This window comes from Pogoniulus pusillus, chromosome 11 (genome assembly GCF_015220805.1).
Source record: "Pogoniulus pusillus isolate bPogPus1 chromosome 11, bPogPus1.pri, whole genome shotgun sequence".
NCBI lineage: Eukaryota > Metazoa > Chordata > Aves > Piciformes > Lybiidae > Pogoniulus > Pogoniulus pusillus.
Genome location: NC_087274.1, coordinates 9,065,355 through 9,093,245, shown reverse-complemented (window position 1 = coordinate 9,093,245; position 27,891 = coordinate 9,065,355). Strand labels below are relative to the sequence as shown.

At 48.5% G+C, this 27,891-nt stretch overlaps 1 protein-coding gene across 1 annotated transcript in view; it reads right to left on the bottom strand.

Moving 5' to 3' along the window:
• SEPTIN9 (septin 9) overlaps nt 1–26,244 on the bottom strand; it is a 145,684-nt gene extending 119,440 nt beyond the window's left edge. The window contains exon 1 of the mRNA XM_064150894.1: nt 26,159–26,244. Coding sequence (XP_064006964.1) covers nt 26,159–26,180 — 22 coding nt within the window. The 5' untranslated portion in view covers nt 26,181–26,244. The remainder of the gene's footprint in view (nt 1–26,158) is intronic.
• Between the last annotated feature and the right edge of the window lie 1,647 nt (nt 26,245–27,891).

Genomic DNA, 27,891 nt, shown 5'->3' with positions numbered 1-27,891 from the left:
AGCAAACAAGAACTTCCTACAGGCTTTCCAACATCTTAACAGTGAACCTGGAAAAAGGAGGAGTCCAAGCCAAGCTTCCTATCCATGATGTCAGAGAATCACAGAATTAACCAGGTTGGAAAGGACCTCTAGGATCATTGAGTCCAACCTATCACCTAACCCTTCCAGTTAACTAAACCATGGCACTAAATGCCTCATCCAGTCTGACCCTTCACTGAGGAAAGACCTAGACACAGTCCTGGAAAGCAGATAAACAACAGGGAAAGCTGGCAGCCAGGCAAGACAAGAAGAGAAGAGATATCAAAAGAAATTATATATATATATAAAAAAATATGAGAAAGCAACAGCTAAAAATATGCTGCTGTGAAGGCAGCACCAGGAAGCCAGCAGCGTGGACAGGAGCGGAGCGCATCGGCGTTCTGAGCGCGTTCTGGGGTCACCTCTATTTATAGTGTGCAAGTTGGAGGTTGAGCCCTGGAGCTTAGGGCTGCAGAACCAAAATCAAAAGTTCCCAACCCAGACACAGCGTCTGTGAGTCTTCTCTCTTAACACAGTTCAAATGCCCTCAGGCCATGCTGTAAATTTATTGCAGTGCACTGGACTAAGAGCCATAAAGAAATATGCTTTAACTGAAATGAAGGAATTCTTCCTCACGTCCCTGGCAGGATGACTTCAGAATGGAAGAGTCCAGCAGTTAAAAATCAGTCAATCCAAAAACAGCTCGTTCAGCCCAGCGGATGTGCCGCAGCAGGACAAAGTTATAACACTCACAGAGCTTAACCTCACCTTGGCTCACAGGCTGAGCAATATTTTTTCACGTTTTATAATCAACGACTAATTCTCTCCAGATCCACAGCCTGGGACCATATGGCACAGCAGAGAGGCAGCAGCAGCAGCACTGAAGGACACTGGGCTTTGCCGGGGTCTCCTTTGCAACTGCCGGAGCCAAGAATCGCTCCAACTGGGTTGTGTCAGTGCAAGCAAGATCCCAGCCAGGCTCGTGTTTAAATCACTCCCTCCAGACAATACTGGGCCAGAAGTTCTACTATTTCGTGCTTCTTGCAGCTGCTGATGTAACACACCAGGATGGAAAGCATTCCAGTATTGAAACGGGAGCAGCTTATAGATACTTGCCCTGATGCAGAGGACACAGACATGGAGCAGGGAGACTGAATCCAGCCTGTCTCAGGAAACTGCTGTTGCTGCTGTGTGACTTTTCTAGCTGACTCTGCTGAATCTGAACCTAGTGCTAACATGGTTCAGAGACAGAGACGTTTGCCTCCAATACAGTCAGCATGTATGTTCTCCAAAACACATCAGACGTTTTGTGTGATACACCCCAAACTTTTTATGGGTGCATATCATAGTAATAAAATAGTAGAGGGGTTCTCCTCCCCCTCTGCCCTAGTGAGGCTGCATCTGGAATTTTGTGTCCAGTTCTGGACCCCTCAGCTCAAGTAGGATCTCAGGGAACTGCTTGAGAGAACCCAGTGCAGAGCCATGAAAATGAGAGCCTGAGGGAGCTGGGGCTCTGTAGCTGGGAGAGGAGGAGACCGAGAGGTGACCTTATTAATGTTTATAAATACGTAAAGGGTGAGTGCCAAGAGGAGGAAGCCAGGCTCTGCTCTATGATGCCCAACAACAGGACAAGGAGCAATGGGTGGAAGTTTCCATGTAAACATGAGAAAGAGTTTTTTCACTGTGAGGATGACAGAACCCCAGAACAGGCTGCGCAGGGGGGTTGTGGAGTCTCCCTCTCTGGAGATATTCAAGACCTGCCTGTGTGATCCGCTACAGTTGATCCTGCTCTGGCAGGGGGGTTGGACTGGATGATCCTTCTAGGTCCCTTCCAGCCTTCAACCTTCTGTGATTAACATGAGAGGCCACTTGAGACTGATGTTCCCTTCCCAGTAAGTGATCCATGCCACTGCACTCATACCATGTTAAAAAACAAAAGAACAAATGAGTAATTTCCATTATCAAGAGAACCCATGGGGTGTAGACAAACAATGGAGGATGCAACCCAGGAATTTGCTCTCCCTAAGCAGTCCAGAAAAAACAAAACACAAACAAATAAATGAGCCCAAACCAACAAAGGTCGTGTCAGAAAGAGATGGGCCAAAACCAGCAGGAGACATCCTGACACACTGTGCTGGAGTCAGCAAAGCGGCACCAGCTCATCTGAGCAGCCAGCATGACCCTTGCTTCTGTTAAATGTATTTACTGGTGGGGCTGAGATCAGACGATTCAGCTCCCCTCTTCACCCAGCACGAACGGAGCAGGGTGTCCAGACAGCGCTGGAGACATGACTCTCTCCAAGACCAGTACCCTGCTATAGCTATTTCCCCACTCCTGGCTCTCAAGAGCTCTCTTCCTGGAGAGTACAGATCTAGGCCAGGTCACGGAATCATCTCTAGAATTCCCATCTTTGGCACTGGGTACAACAGCACTCCAGAGGTGCCTACAGCACCTACTCAACACCAGCAAAGGCATTGAGAGTTGGCTCCTTCCAGGGTAGGATCTGCACCAATCTGTGCAGCCAGAGGTACCCAGCCCTACCTTCTCCAACCTACCTGTACTGGTCTACCTCCTCAGGCCACTCTGATGTTGGCTAGGGAAGATAAAAGACGACAGCAAGGATGTCACTTCATTTGCTCCTTAGCAGAGGCAGAGCTGGCACAAGTACCAGCACAGGCTACTGGGACTGAGTTTTCCACTCCCTTTTAGGATGTGCATATCCATCACAACACCCTTAGGACCATCTGTTCTCGACCATACAGGGTGTGAAATCAATCTCATTTTTATCTCCAGGTACTATGCAGACAGTGGGCAAGAAAATGGCTTCATCGGCAGCAGTATTTCATCTTGCTTCACACAGATGAGCTCTAAGAGCTCCTTAGATAAAATAGCTGCAGAAGACTTTGTCAGTAATGAGGCCTGGAACTGTCAACAGAAGGAGGATATATGGTTTAACCCATACTGCACAACCATCCCCTCAGTGGTTTCTCCAACATACCAGACCAGCTGCTGGAGATGAGCTGCAAAGTTTTAGTGCTGACATTGCCTTCAGAGGTAGAATTCTGCACAGGGAGTTGTAGATGTCACTGGAGACAGCTGGGGACAGAGAGGCTCTGGGGGAGCTGACAACTGTAAACTAAAGACATTTGTTTGCAGAGTAGCAAAGGAAGAAGAATCCCTGTTGCTCCAAGCCCAAGTCCAGTGAACCACACAATTACAACTTCACTTCCATTAACTTGAAATCTACTTGCAACATTAACCTCAAAAGGAATATGTTTAAAATAAAAAGGAAAAAATTCATATTCATTTCCAGCACTAATCAGAAACATCCACCGAAGAATGAAAGACACTTTTCCAGATTCTGGGTTATAGGAACTATTCACAAAGAAGCTGAGCACAGCTAGAAAAATCCTTCAGCCCATGTGCATGGTTTCATTCTGGGTCAAATATCTCTGGCAGCAAACTAAGCTTTCACTGGGGAGACAGAGGGATGCTGTTCCCAAGAGCATCCCAATTACAGACTCAGGAGCAGACCACTACCATCTCCAACACAGCTACCACCATATGGGCACATCAGCAAGCTGTAGGTGTCTAGGCTGAAGGCTAAGCATAGAACACAGCCTAAAACACTACCAACCATTCCACTCATGTAGGAGCTGGATATCATCGGGCTGGGGCCAGACACAAGTGGAGCCATGAGGTCACACACAGAAGGAACCCAGGCAGGGATGGAATTCAGATAACTCTCGAGGAAACCACAGGAAAATGGGCATCAGCAAGCTGCATATATTCCTACCACAATGTTAGACTTTTGCCATGGGCCAAACATTCTAACACTAAAAAAATGCTCCAAAAGTATGTGCTAATGATAAGAGGCAGCAAAAAGTAAGCCTCATCTTTTCCAACCTTAGAAAGCTTTCTTCAAGCCCAGTAACATCTTGCCCAGGGCCCCTGGCCACAGCAAAGAGCTAAGTTAGGGCAAAGGACCAGTCCTGCACACAGTGGTAGAAGATGACAAGAGACCCAGCACTTTGCCTCAAATTCAGCCTTTGATTGAAGATTTTACCTCCATTTAAACTGCAGTAACTCTCAGGAAATCAGTGGATGCATCCACAGAGCTCAAGGCCTGAACTGACTTGCACCATACATTTTTTATCTGGTCATTGCGAATACAGACTTGTGCTTGAACAAAGTCTTGGCTCCTCAGAGACATTCAATCTCAATGTCAAGATTAAAACACTGGAGTGACCCCAAGTGCTTTGGCAAGTTGCTCAACAGTTCAAATGGCCTTCAAACAGCACAGAGAGTCTTCCCCATGTGTTTATTCTGAGGTGAGCAAACTCAGTCCTCAGACATTCACTTGATAGGAATAACGAGATCATTTCACCACCCCTTGTGATCATCTGTTCTTTACTGCCCACAGATTCCTCACAGCTGATAGTCATTCAGAGATAGGCTGGACAATCATGAAAGCACACAAAAAAAATTAGCACAAGCAGTTTTTCATAGAAAAAACCCACCCTTTTAGTCATCATCTGTGATCCTTCTGGTTAGAGGGCTTCAGTAATGTGGCTGGGCAGCAGAAGGGATGCCACGTCACCAGGCTGACACATTGGATGACTTGTACAAATGCATATTTGCAATGCAAGTATCCACACAGATTGGAGGGGACAGGAAAAAATAGGTCTTTTGTATGTCTTGTCAGTTTTGCTGGTTTATGTGCTTCTTTTATTTAGCAGCTTGAGGGAAGGGAAAAGGATTTGCAAAGGGACAGGAAACTGTCCTTGTGAAGCTGTACTGCTTGGGAATGGGCATGGTAACTACTGTCAAGGCTAAAAATCACTTCCAGTTCACTGCTGAAGCTAACCAGACTTCCACGGAGATCTTGCCCCTCTATATTTACTCTCTTCACCATGCTCCTCATTTTCTCACACATCTTAGCTCCTGAAATCCAAGAGAGAAAAAGTAGGACCCAAAAACTACCAGAGTGTTCTCTCGTAGCACTTTTGCCAAGTGAGGAGGCTTTACAGGAATAGCAGAGCTCACAAAGCTATCATGAGAGCAGCTTGGATCTGGTCCCATTTGTTTCTGCAGGATCTGTAGCATCCCAGCAGGGATGGGAAGGTGTCTGAACTCATCCAAGGTGCAGGCTTGTTCAAAGAAGGAAAGACTCAAACTCTTAGATTAACCAGATGCCGTAAAAGCTTCAGTAAGCTAGAAATGTGTTAGTTAATCATTAACATTAATGGCACAAGAGCCCCCAGGAACCTGAATGGAGAAAGGATAAGCTTTGCACACAGAGCAGTATGCAAACAAATAAAACCACCCCTGCTCATCCATTGCCTTCAAAACACCCCAAACATTTACAACATGCAGACCCACCAGTGCACCTAACCTTCTCAGGTTCATCTGGCAATGGCCATGGACTAGTGGGAGAAAATCATTGTCAGATTTGAAGGAGGGGAAAGGAATGTTAAAACTGCAATGTGGTATTTCCATATGGATCAAATACTCCCAAGCCACCCCACAGCTCTCATCCCCACTCCCCAGAATGCTCTGGCTCTGACCACACAGGAGAACTCCTGGTGCAAACTTCCCGGCCCAGCATCTGGCTCTCTGCTACACTTTAACACTGTGCACAGCTTTAGCACACTAAGCAGCAATCTGTTATTTCAGATTAAAAAATTAATACATTAAATAGTCCTTATTTAGATTTTAAATCAATTTCTTGCTGCCTTCTTGTAACCTCAATGCAATCCAAATTTTATTCTGCAGCTGCAGCATTTGCTCAGAGACTGCTCGCTGCGTCCTTGCTCTCATTTCAGACACACAAAACTCCTAAACTTGTGTTTCAGAGGGTCCCCCCACCACAGACTTCACTGGATTTATCATCGGAGCCCTGCAAGCCTGGGGCTGCCATCAGGATGTAATACAGACCCTTTCTGTTTGCCAGGCTCTGAAAGGCAAATGTTGATTTTTCCCAGAGAGGGATGGGGGTGTAGAAAAGAGAAAAGCTGAGAACAAAGAGGCAGCAGCTCACTAGTTAAAGGGCTGCAGACGACAAAGGGCAGAGGTTAAGGGTTCTCCTGAGCCTGGGTGACCCCCTAGGCTGACCCACCGGGCTGCCAAGCAGAAGCATGCCAGTGCCTAGAACCAGCAGGACACTCAGCAGATCTGGGTGCTTTGGACTCCCTGGCCTTGGTGAGCAGCTCCCCATTCCCAGCTGGAGGAGGTTAGGGGCAGATGCTGGTTTTGAGACCATGTCTGATTCTGAAGTCACTGCAAAGAGAAAGATCTCAGGCAGATTTTACTTAGATGCTAACCCGCAGATCTAAGTCTCCAGGCTTAGTCACTCCAGACTTCCAACCCAGTGCCTTTTTCACAGAATCATAGAATCAACCAAGTTGGAAGAGACCTCCAAGATCATCCAGTCCAACCTATCACCCAGCCCTGTCCAATCAGTTTTCCCCCACCATGTACAAGGGATGCTCCACTGCAGTCGCGTAACAACAGGGAAAAGGAACCAGCCAAGGGACCACAGTCACTAAAGCCTATGTCCTCCCTAGCAAGATACCCAGGCAAATACACAGGGCCAAGATTCACAAACTGTCTGGCCACTTGGCTGCAAGCAGGTGATCCTGGACAAGCACTAAGCTCAAGCAGATGTGGGCACTTTTGTCTCTATCCTTAGCATTCACATAAACGGATTTGAGGCTACAAATGCTACCTGCAGCACTTCTACCTGAGCATCCCTACTGTAGCAGCAGCCTGAACATACACTTTGTGGTTGTGTTCATACAATGATGAGCCTGGATTGCTTTGGTAGGACCCCTGTGGTACTCTGGCATAACAGAAAATTGCCTGAAAGCCAGAAAGCTTGAGATCCAAGCTGTGGTTCAGAAACCAGCTGCCCGTTACATAAGGAATTCATGCTCTGTATCACAGCTGATGGCACAGACATCCACATTCTAACAGTTCTCTTTTACCCCCAACTCCAGTTGCATTAAGATCCTCCACTTACTCAAGCCTGACCTAGGAAGATACTGAGGTGGGCAGCCAGGGTCAAAGCCATTTGCAGACAATGGAGTCATGAACTGCTCAGCAGCCACCACAGCACTACCAGGACTCTGCACACAATGTTCCTCCTCCACATATCCTTTCCTCTGCCTGTGAAATGAGGAGTCAAACACTTCCCCTGCTTATAGGAGCCAGGGGGATATATTATTCAATGCTTTTACATTCTAGCTGTAAAGAATGACTCAGATACTATCTATAGGTTACTGACATAACGTCTGCTGTCCTTCAACATCAGGGGAAAAAGAGAAGGTACAATTTGAGCAACAACAAAGCCCTGGACCCACACAATTGAGGGTTTTCTCCCATTAAGCCTTCCCCAGAAGAAGCTAAGGCAATTCAGTTTCACAGGCCAATAACATTCTTTGAATGTTTTCCCTTCTATCTTACAATTATATTTAATAGTGACTGCAGCAAGGAAATTGGACCAGAAGAGAACTTCAGACAAGTTTTAGGACGTATTTGAGTGTCAAATGTTGCAGACCAGCTGAGGTTACAGTTTGCAAAAGTGCCTTTTCAAACCATAGCATAACTCCATCCCTGTCTTAAGGAATGCTGCACTTGCAGTTGACTCCTCCATCCCCAAGTCAGACACCCACAATAAGTGCCACCACCACAGTCCCAAAGTCAGCTACAGATGTGTCTTAAGGCTGTACCTGTCAGGGGTCAGCACTCAACAATGAGAATCAGTTTCTTGTGAGCTTCCCTCTCTCTCACAGTCTTTTTCACATGAAGCATTTAAAGGCATTTAAAGCAGGACTAAGCTCACAGAAGTACTCACTGGCCATGCTAAGGCCCACAACACCTGTTGTGTCCTGCCACATGCCAGAGAAGTGAAGCACACAGTCAAAAAAACACTAAATTAGTGTAAAAACAAGACACAGATTCAATACATAAGCCAAATATCTTAATAGGTTGTTCATTTAGCTCTTTCTAAGGGAAACAATCATTCCAGCCCCAAGCCCTACCTTTCTGCCCAGCCAATGCTCTCCAACAGTCAGCTCTGCAGAAAAGCAGCAGGAAAACTACAAATGAGTTCTTATAAATAAAGCCCAGTTGTAGGAATTACTTCTACTTAATACTACTCCCATGATGACTCACTCTTCTCCCCAGGCAATCCCAATGCAACTCCTTCCTCTAATGGTATTCTGCAGCTGCCAGCAAGGGGAAGGTGATGCACCTGGTACCACCAAACAGCACAGCTCTGGCAAAAGGCAGAGTGAAATCACTGGTGAAATCACTGCCACAGGTGAAAACCAGTTCACATCATGGAGCAGTGCCTGCAGCCTCTGAGGAAGCTTTTCTCTCTTAAAAGAGGGCTCACAGAAGGAGACACAAAGCCTGTTCTGTAGACGTGGCTGAAAGGCAGCATTGTGCCCGGAACATGGCACGCCCGGTGTAATGGAGCCGGGCAGCGGAGGTCCGGGACCAGCCCAGAACCCCTCCCTCGAGAGACTCACCCCAGAGAGACAAGAGACCAGCCTCCACCATGAAAATCCTGGCCTCAAATCTAGCCAAGCACTGCTGTTTCTGCACCAAACACACACGGACGGAGAGGACTAAGAACTGCTTTGTGCCGTTCTGGCTTCTCCCTGCAAAGCTCAGCTTGCAGTTACTGAGTAACCCAAACCTTCCCGCACCAAGCCTGGCACTGCCAAGACCTTGTGCTGCACTGAACAGCAGCATGAAAGAGGTTCTCAACATAGTGATGCTTATAGACCTGCACCTTATGCCGTAGGTACTGAACTACACTGAATGAAACCTGCCATGTTGCATGCACAAGCTGCTGCCAGTCCAACCAGAGAGGTTTTTCTCTGTCTCAGGTCAATTCTGATGAGGTGTGCATGGCTGTCAGTATATTACACAAGCTGACCTCTCACAAATGGTATCTGATACTGTTAGAAGACTCCAAAGACTATTGTCCAGAAAGGATTCATGGCACTGTCATGTCCCTCTAGCTCAAACCTGCCCCAGCCTTTTGTATCCACAGCAGAAGCACCATCCAAGCAGGAACCTCCTTCCTCTGTCCAGAGCTGAAGGATTGACACGGGGCCAAGGAAAGATGCTTGGGGCGGGGGGGAGGGAGTGGGGGGAGAGGGAGGTGTCAAAATTCCAGCCTTATCTCCAGAGGCTGAGATCATGGGTAGAAAATGTTTCTGTGTTGTCTCAGCAAGCTTCCGGCTGGCACTCCTCTTCCTCTTCACAAGAGCACCTCTTTGACAGCAGTTTGGGAGCCAGAGAAGAGCGTTCAGTGGCACAGACTAAATGTGCTTCCCATTGCTGAGACATCAGATCTGTAATGGTGCATGTTGTTAGCATGACCCAGCTGTTCTGCAGCCAGCTGAGTCCAAGCAGGTCAGGGAAGCAGCCTCAGTTGCAGGGAGGGATGCTGGCACGCACTCTGAGAACTGCTGGTACACAAAGCAGTCACTCACTGCAGAGGTCTCCAGTGGCCTAAAGACCCAGGTCTGACTCCATGCTCCACAGACACCTGGCAGCCTCAGGGCAGCACAAGTCTGAGGTCTGCACATTCAAATCTGTGCAGGAGCCCCAGAAATACTCCACATCCAAGAGAGGAGACAAGCTAGGCTCTGCAGCCAGTGAGTCACACAGTGATTAATCTGCCAGTCCCTGGCCAGAGAGAGGCTGCAGGGACCAGCTCTGATTCAGGGATGCTTTTAGATGTATCAACTTCAGCAAAATTAAATTCCACCTTGTTTTTTTCCAGGTCTCAGTCCTCTGTAATACAGGATATTAGCTCTCTCCTTGCTTTAAGATCAATGTCTGAAGGACTGAAGACACTTAGAGGAGTAAGAAGCACTTTGGTTATCAGTATGGTCATTCGACTAGGAGCAGGAATCAGCAGGATATCTGATTATACTCCAACCTGGGCAAGCGATAATGCAGCAGCTTGTTCCTCTGCAGCTCAGTTTCCTTAATAATAGAGTGGCATAAGCATATATCTGCCCCAGAGAATTTCCCACAGGCACTTGGGAAGGCTTTGAAAGCACCAAAGGCCATGTTTGTTCCTAAAGTTCATTCCCTGAAGAACCACAGAATGGCAGAGGTTGGAAGGGACCTCTGAATATCATCAAATCCAAGTCCCTTGCCAGATGAGGATCATCTACAGCAGATCACACAGGAACACCACCAGGCAGGCCTTGAAAGTCTCCAGAGATAGAGACTCCACCACCTCTCTGGTCAGTCTGCTCCAGTGCTCTGCCACCCTCAAAGTAAAGAAGCTCCTTCTCACCTTTATGTGGAAATTCCTGTGTTCAAGTTTATGGCCACTACCTCTTGTCCTGTCCCTGGGGACCACTGAGAAGAGTCTGGCCCCAACTTCCCGACACCCATCCTTTAGACACTCATAAGCATGAGTAAGATCCCTCCTCAGCCTCCTCTTCTCCAGGCTGAACAGCCCCAGGTCAAAACAAGGAGCAAGCCCTTTCCTCTTATGATAGACAAAGAAGCCCAAAGCCCCCCTGTGGGGCTCATACAAGCACAGAGCAAGGTGAGAAACAGTCACACTCTTCTCCAAAGGCAATTATCACCCCTCACAGCCTACATTTCCTCTATGTAAACAAAGCACTGACCTCCAGGGCTCCTGAGCATCTGTCACTGTTGGTTTATGCCGTAAGAAAGTGAAATTAAAAAACCCACAGCAACCCACAGCTGAAACACTGTTTAATCTTGCAAAGATTATGAGAACATGATTTGAAAAACACAGGAAGCTGTTAAGCCCCCAAAGCAGAGGGTCTCTACTTGGTTTATAGTCTCATTTTGCCCAGAATATGCAATAGGGCTTGGAGGCTTCCAGGATGTTGAGTGACTATGCCAAGGCAGTTTATAATCCAAAGCCTGATCTCCCAGCTGTGTTTTGACCTAAGGATATATCATTCATTAACCATCAGAAATGGGAAATGAGTTCTAAGAGATGAAGATGATCCCAAGTGGTGATGAAATGTTACAGAATATTAAAATTCAAATTAATTCTGGTACACTAAAAATGGGGGGGGGGGGGGAAACAACAACAAACAAACCAAAACCCAAACCCAACTTGAACAGGATGCTGAGTAGGGTTATAGGTTGGACTTGGTGATCATAGAATCAGTCAGGGTTGGAAGGGACCACAAGGATCATCCAGTTCCAACCCTCCTGACATGGGCAGTGACACCCTACCCTAGAGCAGGCTCAGAGCCTCATCCAGCCTGGCCTTAAGCACCTCCAGGGATGGGGCCTTAACCACCTCCCTGGGCAACCCAGTCCAGGCTCTCACCACTCTCATGCTCAACAACCTCCTCCTCATGTCCAGTCTGAATCTCCCCACCTCCAGCTTTGCTCCATTCCCCCTAGTCCTGTCACTCCCTGATAGCCTAAAAAGTCCCTTCCCAGCTTTTTTGTAGGCCCTCTTCAGATACTGGGAGGACACAAGAAGGTCACCTGGGAGCCTCCTCTTCTCCAGACTGCACAGCCCCAACTCTTTCAGTCTGTCCTCATAGCGGAGGTGCTGCAGCCCTCTGAGCATCCTCATGGCCATTCTCATGATCCTGAGGGTCTTTTCCAGCTTGGATGTTTCTGTGATTCTGTGATTCAAGGAGACTCAGCAAGGACCAGTGCAAAGGTTATACCACTTATAACTGTATGCACTGTAATGCTTTGGGGTCCCTCCAGTCAGTCATAGCAGGAGGTTCCAACAAAATATCCATATCCTAAGTGGGATGAATTTCCAGATTTTATCATCATCAGTGACAGGACTACCTTAGGGTGACAAGTACTCCAGGCAGGTTCTTCATCAAAGGTGGGATGGAGCTGACTGCAAATTGAGGTGCAGAGGGCAGACTGCCAGGGCCATGTAAATGAGATAGCCACTGGCACCCAGGCTGAGCCCCAGGAGAAGTTCACCTTGTAGAAGATGAGAATTGGAGCGGTTCCCTTTGCAAAACCCCAAGACTGGACAGTGGATCCTCAGTGTGAAAAGCCACCAGGTGCCAGGCAGAGCAGCCCTGGTTCAGGAACTTGTTTTCCCTTAACCAGCTTGTCTGCCTACCATGCTCTTGTGTTTCCTCCCCCACAGTAAGAAGCCAAGACAGATCAGCTACACAAAAGGAGCTAGATAGCCTGACCATGCATGGCCAGCTTGCAGACAGCAGACTGTTCCCACCAGATACGCACAGCTGACTGCTTCCTCCTGCCCCATGTGGTGGAAGCCCCGTCCTTGAAGGTATCACAGTATCACAGTATCACCAAGGTTGGAAGAGACCTCACAGATCATCAAGTCCAACCCTTTACCACAGTGCCCAAGGCTAGACCATGGCACCAAGTGCCACATCCAACCTTGCCTTGAACTGCCCCAGGGACGGCGACTCCACCACCTCCCCGGGCAGCCCATTCCAGTGTCCAATGACTCTCTCAGTGAAGAACTTTCTCCTCACCTCCAGCCTAAATCTCCCCTGGCACAGCCTGAGGCTGTGTCCTCTCGTTCTGGAGCTGGCCACCTGAGAGAAGAGAGCAACCTCCTCCTGGCCACAACCACCCTTCAGGTAGTTGTAGACAGCAATAAGGTCACCCCTGAGCCTCCTCTTCTCCAGGCTAACCAATCCCAGCTCCCTCAGCCTCTCCTCGTAGGGCTGTGCTCAAGGCCTCTCCCCAGCCTCGTCGCCCTTCTCTGGACACGCTCAAGCATCTCAGTGTCCTTCCTAAACTGGGGGGCCCAGAACTGAACACAATACTCAAGGTGTGGTCTAACCAGTGCAGAGTACAGGGGCAGAATGACCTCCCTGCTCCTGCTGGCCACACCATTCCTGATGCAGGCCAGGATGCCACTGGCTCTCTTGGCCACCTGGGCACACTGCTGGCTCATGTTCAGGCGGGTATCAATCAGCACCCCCAGATCCCTCTCTGTCTGGCTGCTCTCCAGCCACTCCGACCCCAGCCTGTTTAAGGCCAGGCTGGATAAGGATCTAGACAGCCTGATCTAGTGCAAGGTGTCCCTGACCATGTCAAGGGGGTTGGAACTAGATGATCTTCGTGGTCCCTTCCAACCCTGACTGATTCTCTGATTCTATTCCATGATTCTGTGTTTGAGTGCTGCGGGAGCAGCAGAGCCTCACGGAATGGCCCAGACGTCTTCCACTCAGCAGGGTTAACAGGAGGTCCTCCAGGCTGTGCTAATAAGCCATGAGTTTGCCTAGAAACTGTGAGTACCTTGGAACTGGACAAGGTGCTGCATGCCACCTGCTCCAGCTTCACGTGACAGCCAGGTATTTGCTTAGAGAGAAATGCAAACAAACCCACCCTGGCAAGCTTGGTGCTCTCCCAGAAATTCAAACAAGGACATCTTCAGACAGAAAGCAGGAGGGCATGGAATGGTCCTCAGAAAAGCAGCTGCCCCAGTGCCTCTTCAGGCAGCAAGGAGGGGGTGGTGAGGAGGAAGGAGAAAAGGCACAACACTGGGTGAGATTGTGGCCAGCCTGCTCTAGGGTAGGGTGTCCCCGCCCATGGCAGGGGGGTTGGAACTAGATGATCCTTGTGGTCCCTTCCAACCCTGACTGATTCTATGATTCTATGAATCCGAGCAGCCTCCTCTCTATATGCAATCCTGGTTTATTGCCATGCTGAGCACAAGAGGAGCATTTTGAACACCACGTCTTCTCCTTTTCTGAGCCCCTGTTCTCCACTCAGTGACACCTTCCACAACAAATCATGCAGGTTTAAAAAGGATATGCAACTCCTGGTCCTGAATGCTCTAGACCTAAGAAACCAGAGTGGATTTTCCCTGTGGTTGTCATTTCTGCTGTCCAGCTGACAAGGGTCAAAGTCCCACATGTAGTAAGGTGTGCTAAAGCACAATTCCCATACAGAGAGAACTGGAGTCTGGCTGACAAGTTCAGAGAGCCCTGTGGCCTCTACTTGCACTGTGATTATATGAGGGAAGCTCTGGAGACAAGGCTCCAAACTGTCTGTGGCTCCTATGCCATTGCTGGGAATGCTGAACTCCCATGCAGATGCCCCAGCTCACTGTGAAATGGTCACAAAGTGGAAATTATGAACTTAAAAAAAATAAATCTTTCTGCAGTCATGAGAACTCAAACTGTTCAAACTACCTCACCAAACCATTTATAACAACAGCCATAACAAAGAAATGCAACTGTAATACACAGTATAAGGGTTAGTTGTACAGTTCTTACCTTTTCAGAGGCTATCACAGCTCCTCCAGCACCCTTCCCAGTACATCCCAGTGCAATTTCTGTCTGCTCTAATCCATCTTAATGCATAACTCTCTGGAGAAATCTTTTCCTATCTTGATATTTAATCTTGTGTCCTTGCAAGATTTGATATTTTCTACTCTCACAAAGCTGACCAGTCTTGACCCAGAAGCACGTGGAATCTGGTTCACCTCCTGTCCCCATCTTCCCCACCTTCAGTGTGTGTCAGGACAGAGCAGCAGAAATGCTCAAAATATCTCCTGGGGTGTCTGAGGACTTCATCAGTGAAGTTGCTTCCTTCATTGCATCTCTGCTCCCCTCCCTGAGCCTGGTGGCACTGTGTTATGTGCTGGGTTTGCATCCTTCTCTCTCACCCTTCTGGGCCCAGTCCTTGCCCCTGCCTCACCACATTCCTGCACTGGTCCCCCCTCATCAATCTCCACCGGTGAACATGCTCTGCCAGCACAGCTTCTGTTTTCCCATCCACTGACCCACGCTCCTGTGAACACCCGACCTGCAGGAAATACTTCTCATCCCTGCTACTCCTCTCAGTAGCATCCTGTCCACCAGGAGGGACCTTGGATACTAAAATATCACCACAGGGTTAGGAATGAGGACACTGTTTATTTTTACCCAGGACTAAGGTCAGATTTTGTTCTTAGCTCGCTGGGGGCTGTGTGACTATGCCCTGGACTGATATTCCAGCTCCTTGTTTCCCAGTGTCTGGAGCCACTAACACCTCTGTGCTGAAAACTGCCAACAGCAGTACACAAGCTGTCTGCCAAGGAACAGAAGCAGTCTGTGAAAGGGTTTCATGCACACCCTGCGTTCCTAAGCACCCAGTACAGTGACAGGGAGGTGGACATGGCACTTGTGGCTGTGGTTTGTTGGCCACAGTGGTGTTAAGTCAATGGCTGGAACTCAATGATCTTAGAGGCCTTTTCCAACCAAAACAATTCTATGATTCTATGATTCTACCCATTCCCAGGGGCTCCCATACTTATATTCACAGCTCAAAGGGCATAAAAGGCTCAGTAAGATCTGAACATTAATCCAGACGTGTATTATGAAACAACTTTTTACTATTCCCTCTCCACCACGGCTCAAGCGCAGGGCTCTTACTTTTCCCACAAGGATCTTCAAAATCTTAGTGAAGCCAAACACATGAGAAAACCCTGCAGCCACAGACACCCTCCTCCCCTCTCCTTACCCCTTACACTATCCAAAAAGCCTGACATGGATTTTAAAACTTCAGTGCCTAATGCCAATTTCCTAGAGAGTGTCTGGTGTGTCAAGTAGCACACAGAGCAGAGCGGCTCAGCCACGGAGGCACATCTGAAACCTCCACAGATGGATCAGACTCACAAGGGTTGAGCTCATCCCCCCCAATGTTAACTCATCACTTGCAACATTAACTGCAGAAATCAGCTGACAGATTATTTCACATGGATGCTGGGAGGTTTGTCTGACAAAAATCCCACTCCAGGAAATAAATTACAGCCTTGTGCTACAGCTGCCAAGCAGAATGAGATAGACCACCCAAGCCATGACATCTCCTGACAAGCCGCAGCACCAACAGCCTTTGCATGCTCAGATGTGGGACTCACCAACTGAAGCATCCCACTTGTCAGTACAGCAATCTGGCAAAGCATTCACAGATGCAGATGTTGTTGAATGACAATTAACAGCGAAAGGCAATTAGCTACAGTAACTTTAGTTCTGCAGGCTTCAGAAGTCTGAACTGTTCAGTAACTACTGAACGACTCTGAAAGCTGCAACCTGTCTGCTTAGAAAAAAAATGAAGAGGCATTGGAAATCCTGCAGTAGGATGTGGTGGGTTTGGTACAGATTAAGCACAACTCAAACTTGCATTTCTCAGTATCACAAAACCACAGAATGATAGGGGTTGGAAGGGACCTCTGGAAATCATTTGATACAACTCCCCTGCCACCTACAGATGGTCGCAGAGGAACACATCCAGGTGGGTTTTGAATGTCTCCAGAGAAGGAGATTCCACCACCCCTCTGGGCAGCCTGTTCCAGTGCTTAATCAGCCTTAAAGAAGTTCCTCTTTACCTTTAGATGAAATTTCTTATGTTGAAGTTCATGTGCATTACTCCTTGCTCTGTCACTGGATGCTACTGAAAAAGAGATGGCCCCTCCTCTTGACACTTGCTCTTTAAGTACTTAGAAGAATCATAGAATCAGCCAGGTTGGAAGAGACCTCCAACATCGTCCAGGCCAACCTAGCACCCAGCCTTGCCCAGTCGATTACACCATGGCACTAAGTGCCTCAGCCAGCCTTTGCTTCAACATCTCCAGGGATGGCAACTCCACCACCTCCCTGGGCAGCCCATTCCAATGCCAATCACTCTCTCTGACAACAACTTCCTCCTAACATCCAGCCTAGACCTCCCCTGCCACAACTTGAGACTGTGTCCCCTTGTTCTGTTGCTGGTTGCCTGGCAGAAGAGCCCAACCCCACCTGGCTACAGCTTCCCTTCAGACAGTTGTAGGCAGCAATGAGGTCACCCTTGAGCCTCTTCTTCTCCAGGCTGCACACCCCCAGCTCCGTCAGCTTCTCCTCACAGGGCTGTGCTCCAGGTTTCTCACCAGCTTCGTTGCCCTTCTCCGGACATGTTCCAGTACCTCAACATCTCTCTTGAACTGAGAAGTCCAGGACTGGACACAGTACTCAAAGTGTGGCCTGACCAGTGCTGAGTACAGGGAAGAATAACGTCCCTTGTCCTGATGGCCACACTGTTCCTGATCCAGGCCAGGATGCCATTGGCTCTCTTGGCCACCTGGGCACACTGCTGGCTCATGTTCAGCTACTATCTATCAGGTCCCTTTCTGCCTGGCTGCTCTACAGCCACTCTGTCCCCAGCCTGTATCGCTGCTTAGGGTTGTTGTGGCCAAAGCATTTATGAGATTCCCCCCTTCTCTCTGCAGCCTAAGAAGACCCAATTCTCTCAGTCTTTCCTCATAAGAGAGATGATTTATTATGCCCAATTTGATAAAGCATGATCTTAATCATGTGAAGGCAGGACACTAAAGAAGGAAAAAACCTTTCATGTGGCAGAAGGGCTTGCAAGAGCACATCATGAAGGCCTGAAAGCAAGGATTTCCTGGTGCTTCTAGAAACTGACCTCAGATAGAAGCAACAGAGCACAGGTGACTCCTTTTATCACTAGAACATTGCAAATGAGTGATGTTGGAAACCTTCCCCAAAGCAAATCAGAGGACAAGGAGGATCACAGCATTTCAGGGTTGCAGTGGCAACAACATCCACTTTCAATGCCTCCAATTAAACTGTGTGTGGGTAATGAATGACATTTCATCCTCATTCCTGCTCATTTAAATACATATATATATATATGTATATATAAGAATTTTTTTAAATTGAAAATCAAATTGGATGCAAGTTGGACTCTGAGTATTAGGAGAGCAAAGCTGGCAGCTGACACACCTCAGCCACAGTCCTGGGTAGGCTGGGAGCTCCCCAGCTGCCAAGTCAGTAGGTGACACTTGATCTCCCGCAGCCCAGAGCTGTACCTTCCTTGCAGGCAAAACAAAGCCTCCAGCCTCCTTAACTACAGTTTTTCAGCAACCTTAAATTTATTCAAACAAATCCCTGCCACCTCCCATGGTCTGTCATGTGCTAGTCCTTTGTCCTGACTTGTAACACACCAAGATCTGTTATTCTTCTCAGCAGCTTTTACTTGTACGTGTCCAGGCACTTACAACCCCACCACTGAGTCATTCAACAACAGCTTTCAGCAGTAATTGCTGAGGGCATCTTGTCCTCGTTTCCTTCAGTTACTCTGTCCATGATATAAAGCTATAAGCAATCCTCATTTCCCTTGACAACATCAAAACCAAAGCAAACTTGCACCCAGGGACAGCTCTTGAGGATCAGGGCTCCAACCTGCTCCCCAGATACGTGCTCTCAGTTTCCCTGGCATCCCTGCAGCAGCCTGTAAAGGGACATGACTTTGAACAAGCTGAGGGAACAACTGAGGGTCAAGGACCCTCTGTGTCCCCAGCAGCTGCTGTGGCTTCAGACCCTGAGACCTCAGGGAAAGTTGAGCTCTTCCCAAAGGGAACTGGTTCCTCTGCAGAGCTTCCCTTGGCATTGTCTCCCCTGGGAACCAGAACCCAAGCTCCGTTTTTCCCTTGGTCCCCAAAATAGCAATACTCCCACACCAGGAAATTATGGACTTTCTTGAGCACCAGCATGACCTTTTTGATTTCCATTATGCTGTTAGCTGTCTCCTCCCCCTACACTCCTCTCTAAACAAATCTCAGAGCTGCACAAAGTGTTTCCTGTAAATAACACTCATCTGGCATGGACAAAGGGGAAAAAAAAGAAACAACCCTTCTGGTGCTAGTTCCAGCTTGCAATCCTCCTTCCAGTTTAAATCCTATCTGTTCAACCTGGAGGCCTTGAAGGCAGCACAGTGCTTGAGGGAAATGAAGGGGACAGCTACCTGCTTTGGGCATCAGATTTGAGTCTGCCGTACTTGAAACTAAAAGTTCATTGAGGTAACAGATACAGTGTTTCAGACTGCTGCAGTGTTACAGCTTGAGGAGGAACTTCATAATGAGCACCACTCTGCCCAGCACAGCCTGTTCTGGTCACAAATGCAGCAGCACTAAATAAAAATCTTTCTCACCCTCCTGGTGCCATCCCACAGTAATGCTGGCCTCTGCTCTAGAGATGACTGAATCCCCCTGAGCTCTGGGCTTCGGTGGTGATGGACCAAGTGCTCCATCTCACAGCAGCTGCAGAAGGACCTCTGCAAACATGTGCTATCACCTGAATCATGGGTTACACAGAAAGGAAGCAGCTTCCCAGGCAGTTATGCACACTCCCTCTTAAACACAAACCCTTTCAAGGGTGTTTTGAACCATCCTTGTCACTGTAAGTCACTGCAGGCCAGTGAGGGAACAGGCTGACTCACCAGTGACTGTGCTGCCTCTCTCCCACTGCACCTCCGCTTCACAGTGCCATTTCCGTAGGGAATGAGGTCTGCATGAGCACGGCTGCTCTTCCTGAGGCCACTGGGACCAGGCAGGAAGGGAAACTCCCTGATGTGGTGCTAAACGCACTAGTATGGCCAGTTAGCATCACCCCTAAGGACCAGGGCACCCCACCTTCTCCTGCGTGGCACCAGGGAGGTTACCAAAACCAAGCAGAGACTTGGCCCAGCTCTCTGACAGGTTACACCTCTGCAAATTGCTGCCATACAAAGTTCTCTCTTCCTCTACAGACTCTGCCCTAGAAATGGATCTTGCCTTATGCTGCAAAAACCAAGACATCTCTTGCCCAAGAAGGGGCAGGCCAGCTTCACACAAGAAGCCCCACTTGCTGTCTGGTAATCAGCAGCACTGCTTTGGGATAGATTCCCCTGCAAGCAGGCAGGGAGTTATTTTCTATAGCAGCATCTCCCCATTCCACATGGCACCATTCTTGCTCACCTCGGGTGCGTGTGGGAGGATGACTGGTGTTTTGAGGAAGCAGACAATCACCCTGCAGGTCCTACACAACTTTTTGTTACTTTCTGCCTGTGTCAGGATGTTGCAGTTTCTTATCTGGCTTTCTCTATAGACTACATTCCCTTACTTCTTCAAACTATTCTGTCACATGTTTGGGGATGTTTTACTACCTAAAGCAAAGTTCTGTTGCTGCCTGCACACATCAGCCAAATGTGGCAACGGCAGAGCACCCAGCTGAAGCCATCACAATGATCCTGCCATCCCAGCACAGCAGGGCACTGCTATAGCAGCATAATTTTTTGGTAACAATATGGTATCAATCATCTGGAGCCATCAGAAGCGTGCTGACAGATTGCACTGATGTTTATGGCAGTGTGTGCTCTGAGTGTGTGAGCAAAATGCAACCATCCTGCTCTTTCATTGGACATCTCACAGTCCCACCTTGTTTTTTACAGAGAGGTAGTGCAGAGGTAACTTTGTCAGGATGGATGCCAGCTGCCATCAGCAGCTCCTTGTGGCTGCTAAGCCACTGAACAGACTGTGAGGCCCTGAAGGTAGCTGAGAATGGTCTGTATGAGGAGCAGGGTAGCTCCATCCAACAGAGATTCCACCAATTGGTAGCACTCTAGAGAAAGTACAGGCTGTACTACCAGGAGAGAAGACAGGCACGTTAGAAACCTCATGCTCTAAAGTACTACTTTAAAAGTAACCAAAAAGATTATTAAAGGTTTTTAGCTGTTAACAGCAGCACAGAGCTAGGCAGGGTTGCCATGGTGTTGACCTGGGACCAGGGTCTGTGGCACTTTGCCTTTGCCACCGATCATACACCAGAAATCCGGAGGGGTGAGGAGGGAAGAACATGCAAAACTCTCCTAAACCTTTCTCCTTCCCCTTCACATCTCTACACTTTACAATGACTTTACAAATGCTTCAGGTATTCTTTGCCACTGATGGGAAAAGAAGAACCCCAGGCCACGCTTAGTTGCTCTGCTCAAGTGCCTGGAAGAAGGAAAAGGCAGGGATGTGGCAGCAAGAGAGCCAAAATGGCACCTTCTGAGCAAGGGGAGAGGCAGGAGACAGTAGCAAGCAACACAACAACCAGCACAGAAACTTTTGCATTTAACAAAAGCAGAAAGACACAGACAAGAGCTCAACGAGCAGCCTGCTGAGAGCTGCAGGGAGCTGTTCCACCACCTGTGGCTCTAGTGGTAGCTCTGTCCCACTAAGCAGTGATGAAAAAGAAACCCTGGCATGTTTTCCACTCCTGCTATGCAGCAGAAACCTTCCTGAAGGCTGATGCATTTACTTACTACATCATCAATTTGCACCAGCACTGCGTGGCTGTGGCAGTGGCTGCTGTGCCTCTTCATTAACCACACTGCTACTGCAGAGTGCTTTGCTCCCCACCCACAGCAGCTAACTACCCTCAACAGAGGCACCACAAACATGCTTTGGTGCCTGAATGAGGCACAGTCAGGGCTGTTTCACATAAAGTGAAAATGGAGCAACAGGATAGTTCTCTCTCGTCTCAGTTGGTGGAGGTATTGCTTGCACTAAATTCAGGTTCTGAGCAGCCACAGGCTATGGATCTCATTGCAACTCCTCAATACAATCATTTCATAGGGTCATAGAATCGACTAGGTTGGAAGAGACTGTCAAGATCATCCAGGCCAAACTATCACTCAGCCCTTGCCAATCAGCCAGACCATGGCACTAAGTGCCTCAGCCAGGCTCTTCTTCAACACCTCCAGGGACAGCGACTCTACCGCTCCCTGGGCAGCCCATTCCAATGCCAATCACTCTCTCTGTGAAGGGCTTCCTCCTGACACCCAGCCTAGACCTCCCCTGGCACAACTTGAGACTGTGTCCCCTTGTTCTGTTGCTGGTTGCCTGGCAGAAGAGTAATCTTTTTTTTTTCTTAGAATCATAAAGTTTGGGAAAGATCAAGTTCAACCTTCTACCCAACACTTCCACAACCACCACATCTCAAAGTGCCACATCTACCAGATTTTGAAGACCTCCAGGGATGGTGACTCCACCACTGGTCAGCCTGTTCCAATGCCTGACCACTCTTTCTATAAAGAATTTCCTCTTAATACCCAATCTAAACTTCCACTGACGCAGCTTGAGGCCAGTACTTCTTTTCCTGTCATTAGTTACTTGGGAAAAGAGGCCAACACCATCCTCACTGCAACCCCCTGTCAGGTGACTGTAGAAAGCAATAAGGTCTCCTCTCAGCCTCCTCTTTTTCAGTCTAAACAATTGCTGTTCCCTCATCTCTTAAGGACAGCCTGTTGGCCCCAGCAATTGAGGGTCTGGGAAATAAGAGCTAGCTGTGTTAGAGCTGGGGGGGGGAAATGGCTTTTTTACAGATCTCAAAACAATTTTGATTTTCTGTTCAAAATGACAAACTCAGATGAAATGAATGTTTTTGTTGGATCCAGGCAATGTTTTTTTTCCTTGATACTGCAGCTTGGCCAGTGAATTAAAAAAAAATAAATTAGTCTGAACATTTCTGTTCATTTTTCCACAGCTTAGACAAACACAATGCCAGCTAGCTGACAGGAGATGGGGTCCAGTTCAAGAGAGAACAATAGGGCTCTGCAAACACGGGGTCATCTCTGCCCCACCCAGTAGCTTTTATGACAGTGACATTTACAGCTATTGAGGGAATCACTCTGGGCCTTTCTCGCACAGCATCAGCCTGAAAAAGTTTGGTCTCAGTATTTCCAGACCATCTCAGAAGACAGACTGCAGCCAGAAATACGTTGAGGTCCCTGCAACAGGCAGCACTCATCCAGCCATGGCTCTTGATGCTTATTGAGGAAGGTCAGGTCTACCCACCACTTAATTTACTGCCAGAGGAGTGCTTGCTGTAGTGCATGTCCCTGTGCTACCACAGCTGCACAATGCAGGTCTTGCTCATCCCCAGCAAGAGCTCATTTGCTTTTCTTCACTGGTTGCACATCTGGAGCACAAAGAGAAGCCCTTTTGTGGAGTACAAACCTGACTTGCCTCCCTGACACCTGTAACTGCTGCTGCCTTGGACCAGAGCTGTGGGTGTTCAGCATCTACAGGAGGCTGTGTGGTGTCAGCACCAAGGCAACACGATGGGTTTGGGGCAGGAGAGGATCCTGGGACACTATGAACCAACCCATCAGAGAACAGGGCTCTTTCTTCAAAGCTTCTCAGTCTAGATAACACCAGCAACTCCAATTTGACTTATATTCTATTGTCCATGTTTTATAGGGAATCATTCTCTGAGTTATGATACAGAAAAAGAATTGCTCCCAAATCCTAATGCAAGGATCATATCACAGCTCTCTCTGGTACTCCTGCAGCTTTTCCTATAGCCTGAGCTCATGTACAAGGAGTTATTTCTCCCTAAGTGCCCAAGCAATAAATTAGGAGTCCACAGTTTAGGTAGGGCTGGGTCACACATAACCACTCAGGATAAACCTGGAGGTTCTGTAATTAGAGCAACTCTTATTGCAGCACACTCCAATATCTTACATAAACCTGAAACTGAAAACATTTCTAGGCCAAAACAGTTTGCACCATCCTAGAAAACACCTATAAATCATTGTGTCACTTATCACAAACCCTGTCTGGTGCTGCTTTGGCCCTGCAACTCTGCCTGAGTAATGGAAAATGAGAACCAAGAAATCCTTTTAAAAAACAGTATTCCAGAACAAGGAAAACATCCCAGGGAAAAAAAAAAAAACCTCCCCTTGCCTTAAGCATCTGAAATAATAGACATCCCTAAAGCAAACATGTAAGAGCTGGCTTCAATATTGCTCAGTTTTAACTTTTCACCCTCTCCCCTCCTCCTCATGCTGCTGCCAAGAAGTTCCAGGGAAGAACGCAAGCGCTGCCAGGCTGAGCTGCGTTTGCCCGCGGCTACAGCACAAAGGTCTGAGCCTCTCTCTGCTGGTAAGAGGCAAAGCATCCGCAGGCAAACTCTTCATCCCAACCACACCTATGTGGCATGTGCTCAAAAGTCATAGCAGATGGGCAATGATTTCCCTTCAAGTACTTTACAAAAGGTAAATCTTGCCTGGGGTGTGGAGCAGCCTGCAAGCAGAACATTACAGCATTTAGAGGAGGATGGAGATGGCGCTTCAGCCCCGGGAAGCCAAGTGAGATCCTCCAGCTGAGTTCAGTGGGACCCAGTCCACAGAACAGATCCAGAATATACTGGAGAGAAGCACACAAGACCAGTGAGGGATGCTCCCTAACCTCAAAAAGTGTTTAGAAGATGCTTTTTGTTTCCTTTTGTCATTGTTTTCAGAAGTTTCTCAGCCAGGCCTTGCTTCTCCAGCCTGTCAGGAGCTGCCAGTAATGCCTTTGCAGCTGAGAAGTCACTTTGTCACCTCAAAAATGTCTCTGGCAATAGAAAGCTCAGTCTCCAGTATTCTGTACACCGTATTTGTGTCTTGGAGAAGCAATGTGGACTTCCAGTGAAATTTTCCCAAGCAAGGTACCATCACTGATCCTCTATCTGTAAAAACACCAGATTTATGGGACAAGGAGGGCTGGCTCTGCCCTACACTCTGAAGTTGGCCTCCCCATTGTGGTGGGAGGTTCACCCTGCACCTTTCTGCCCAATGAATCAGCAAGGCTCAAAGCCCCAGCACAGCACAGCACAGCAGGAGGTGCAGCACAGGAAGTGGAGCCTCTGCAACACGCAAAGGAGAACAGCTCAGAGGAGCTGCCTCTGCTCTAAGATTAGTGGCGGCCACCATGCAATCATCTTGTTTCAACGGGATAGGTCAGTTCTGTTCTTCTCCCTTAAACAGCTGCACTGCACCAAGGGAACTCCCAAACCAATCAGAGTGTTTCCAAAATACCTCTGCACTCCCTTTTGAATTAAAGGTACTGATCAGATGCCAACCGACCTCAGCTGCAATGCTGAGTAAAGGTGGATTTGGACATTGACCAGTGACAAGCTCAGCTGTGCCAGGGGCTTCATAGTGCCAGTTTCACTCCAGCACAATCAACCCGAAGCAAGAAGAGCAGCTGAGAACCACATGGCTTTATCTGCAAGAAGTCACCATATGAGGTCATGCAATAGTGACAACTTTTTCTTAGGATAGCCAGTTATCTCCAGACCCGTTCTTGCTCTGTTCCTGTCTGCTTCAGGGCTGCTTTAGCCACCACCTGCATCCCAGGCCTCCTGTATATATCAGAGGGCTCCCTGAGCACAGTGCACACCCATTAGTACCCACTCTAATCCATTACAACATGCTAGTAATCACGCCTAGGCTTTCTGAGGTTCCCGGCACACAAGCCAAAATAAAACCTCCCTGGCAGTCCATTTAGCAACGCTAATGAGAGAAGAAAAATGTGCAAGAGAAAAACACCACTAATTAATGTTGACAATAAACAGGCAGCAGTATCACACAGAGAATTTTCTGAGTGAAGACAAACTCCCAGCTCCTGTGGCTACCAAGCTCAGGTAGGGTCCAGTTGGCCTGACATGGCTTGAGTCACTCATATCATGGCAGCTGTCCCCCGTGCCCCTGTGCTGTGGCGAGACCCATGACTCAGGATGTTAGGAGGCTGCCAGCATGGTGATACTGCATCTGCACAGTGGTCAGGGCAAATCGAGGGCAGAAATGGGATTACAGAGGGCAGGGTCACAAGCCGGTAGCTAGAGCCAAACAGAAATCAGCTGTGGAGCAAAGTCCTGCACCTGGAAGCATTACTAGAGGTACCTGAGCTTTACAGGGTGAGAAAAACCTTCTGCAGGAGACATTCCACTCTATCCTGTACCAGCCACCTCTTGGGACTGCTGGCAGGATTTTACAGAAAGCTCAGAGAAATTACATCAGTTATGGTTGCTTGCTCCTGTGTCAGCTGGGGAGGAAGGAGCCTGTGTAAGCCTGCAAGAGTGGAGAGCACAAAGCTTGCACCCCATGGGGCAAGACCAGAAAAGCCAGGATGAGGAACAGGGAGAGGTGAGTCCTGCAGAGTTAGAGGATCCTGGCTCCTCCAGCCCCAAAGGCAACCAGTGTCATCACACCCAATACCACCACTCTGTTTTAATTTCATGCTGCCGCTTGGCACTGGAGCTCACCCCCATGCTGGCACAAGTATCTGCTGAATAACAAGCTCTGTGCCACCAGCGCTGAGTTCTACCTGGAACCGGTTCCCTCCCTGATTTGTTTTCCCTTTTAAAAACTTCTCCACTGATCAGCAGGGTTTGTTTACACACAGCGAAGCAGCTTCTCCCTCCGCTGCTGAGCCCCTTGAAGGGAGAAGGACTTCAGCAAGTTGTACTTTTGGGAGCTTTTAACCTTTTGCTTTTCGCAGTACAGACACGGAGAGGAGGGAGAGGCCACGGGGCAGCCACTTGCTCACCTGAGTACGAGGATTTCTTCATGCCGTCGCTTCGTGCTGTGACATAGGAGCAAGGCTGGCGGGGCGAGGTGCTGGGGCGAGCGGTCCCTGGGGGGCTGTGCCGCAGGCGCGATCCTCCTGCTGGGGCGGGCAGGGACGGGCAGGGGACGAGGACTGCAGCGCCGCATCCACGCGTGCGGCTCCAGCCGAGGGGCAGCCCAGCGCTCCAATTAACTGGCACACACCTTTCCTAATCTCACACGAAGTTATGGGCTGTTCCAACTCTCCAGGGGTAGAGCAGGGCTCAGCCCCGCCGGCGGCTGCACGTTACCCCTTCGGAAAACAAATGGTCCCCGGGAATTATTCCTGCCGACTCCCAGCCCTGGAAATGCCACTATATGGAGCTGGTGCAGCAAAGGGAAGGGAGGGAATTTCTTGCCTCCAGCCCGGCGCACCCCGCGGCTTTAATCCAGCCCTTGGCTGTCAGAGAGGCTCAGGTCAGCCCCGCTCTCAAGTCAGGCTGCTTCTGGTTCAAAGTGCGCTATGGCCTCAGCACCCTGAAGTGTAAACATTTCTTGCCTCTTCACAGCCACGTGTGAAGGGCTCATTCAAGGCTGTGAGCTGAGCAAACCGCAGGGGGAGAGCTGCATGCAAGCAGTTAATCAGGGCTCATGGGAATGCAAAGAGCCACCTACCCCAAAACCAGCTCCTCAAAGCACTGGGATCTGGCATCTCTTCCAGGTTACTGAGGAAGAGGAGGCTCTATTTTGTGCTTCCTTTTGTGCCTCAGCACATGGGTCTACCAGGAGAGCAGACATGCCCTCGAACCTTTCTGTGTGAAGTGCACACTGGACAGTTACATCACTTGGCAGTTAGTTCCATATAGATGCAGTAAGCCGGGAGCATTATGAACACTGACAGGAAGAAAGAGGAAATTAAGAGTAGCTCTGACTAAAGGCACAGTGAAGTGCAGGAGCCTGAACCGCTGGAGGAAGGACTGGGCTGATAACTGCAAAGTTTTCCACAGCCTGCCTGGGTGAGTCATCCATGCAAAGGTGCACAAGTCCTGTCCCCAAGACAATTCCACCAGATCAAGGCATGATTACAGTAGGAAAGGCTCTGTTTGCTTTTAGACTTTTCCACAGCAGAAAAACTGTTCAGTTCCCCAACTCTAACCCTGGCATTGCACAGAGACAAAGAGCAGATGAGTTGGTTTAAGATGGTACAATCCCATCAGCATTTGCTACCACTCCTCAGCCATAGATTATTGCCTCTGCAACACATCAGAATAAAGGATCATTGGAGTCTCTCTCAGATATTAGGGTAAAACTGGAAGATCCAGCTGAAGTCACTGAGGGATTTGGTACTAAGCAGCCAGGCATTGCAGTGCAACAGCTCAGGAGCACAGGCACATTCCCATGTTCATAAAAGCAACAGCTCTACTCATTGCTGCACCACTGCACTGTGATACAGTCACACTGTGATCTCCAGCAGGGACATGTCAGCAAAAAACTCTGTGATCAAGAAAACTTCTGAATCACCAAAGCTTTGTTGCTTAAGTAAACACACATCTAAGGCCATAGTAACGATCTATTACTCTTTCCACAAGTGCTTTTGAAATCATTACTCACAATTCATGGAGGGGAAACAATAGCACAATGACTTGCCTCATCTCGTACACCAAGTAAGGGCAAAGTCAGGAGCAGAGCCCACTCCAGAGCACTAATCCCCCTGTCCTGATCTTGCCTGCCTCT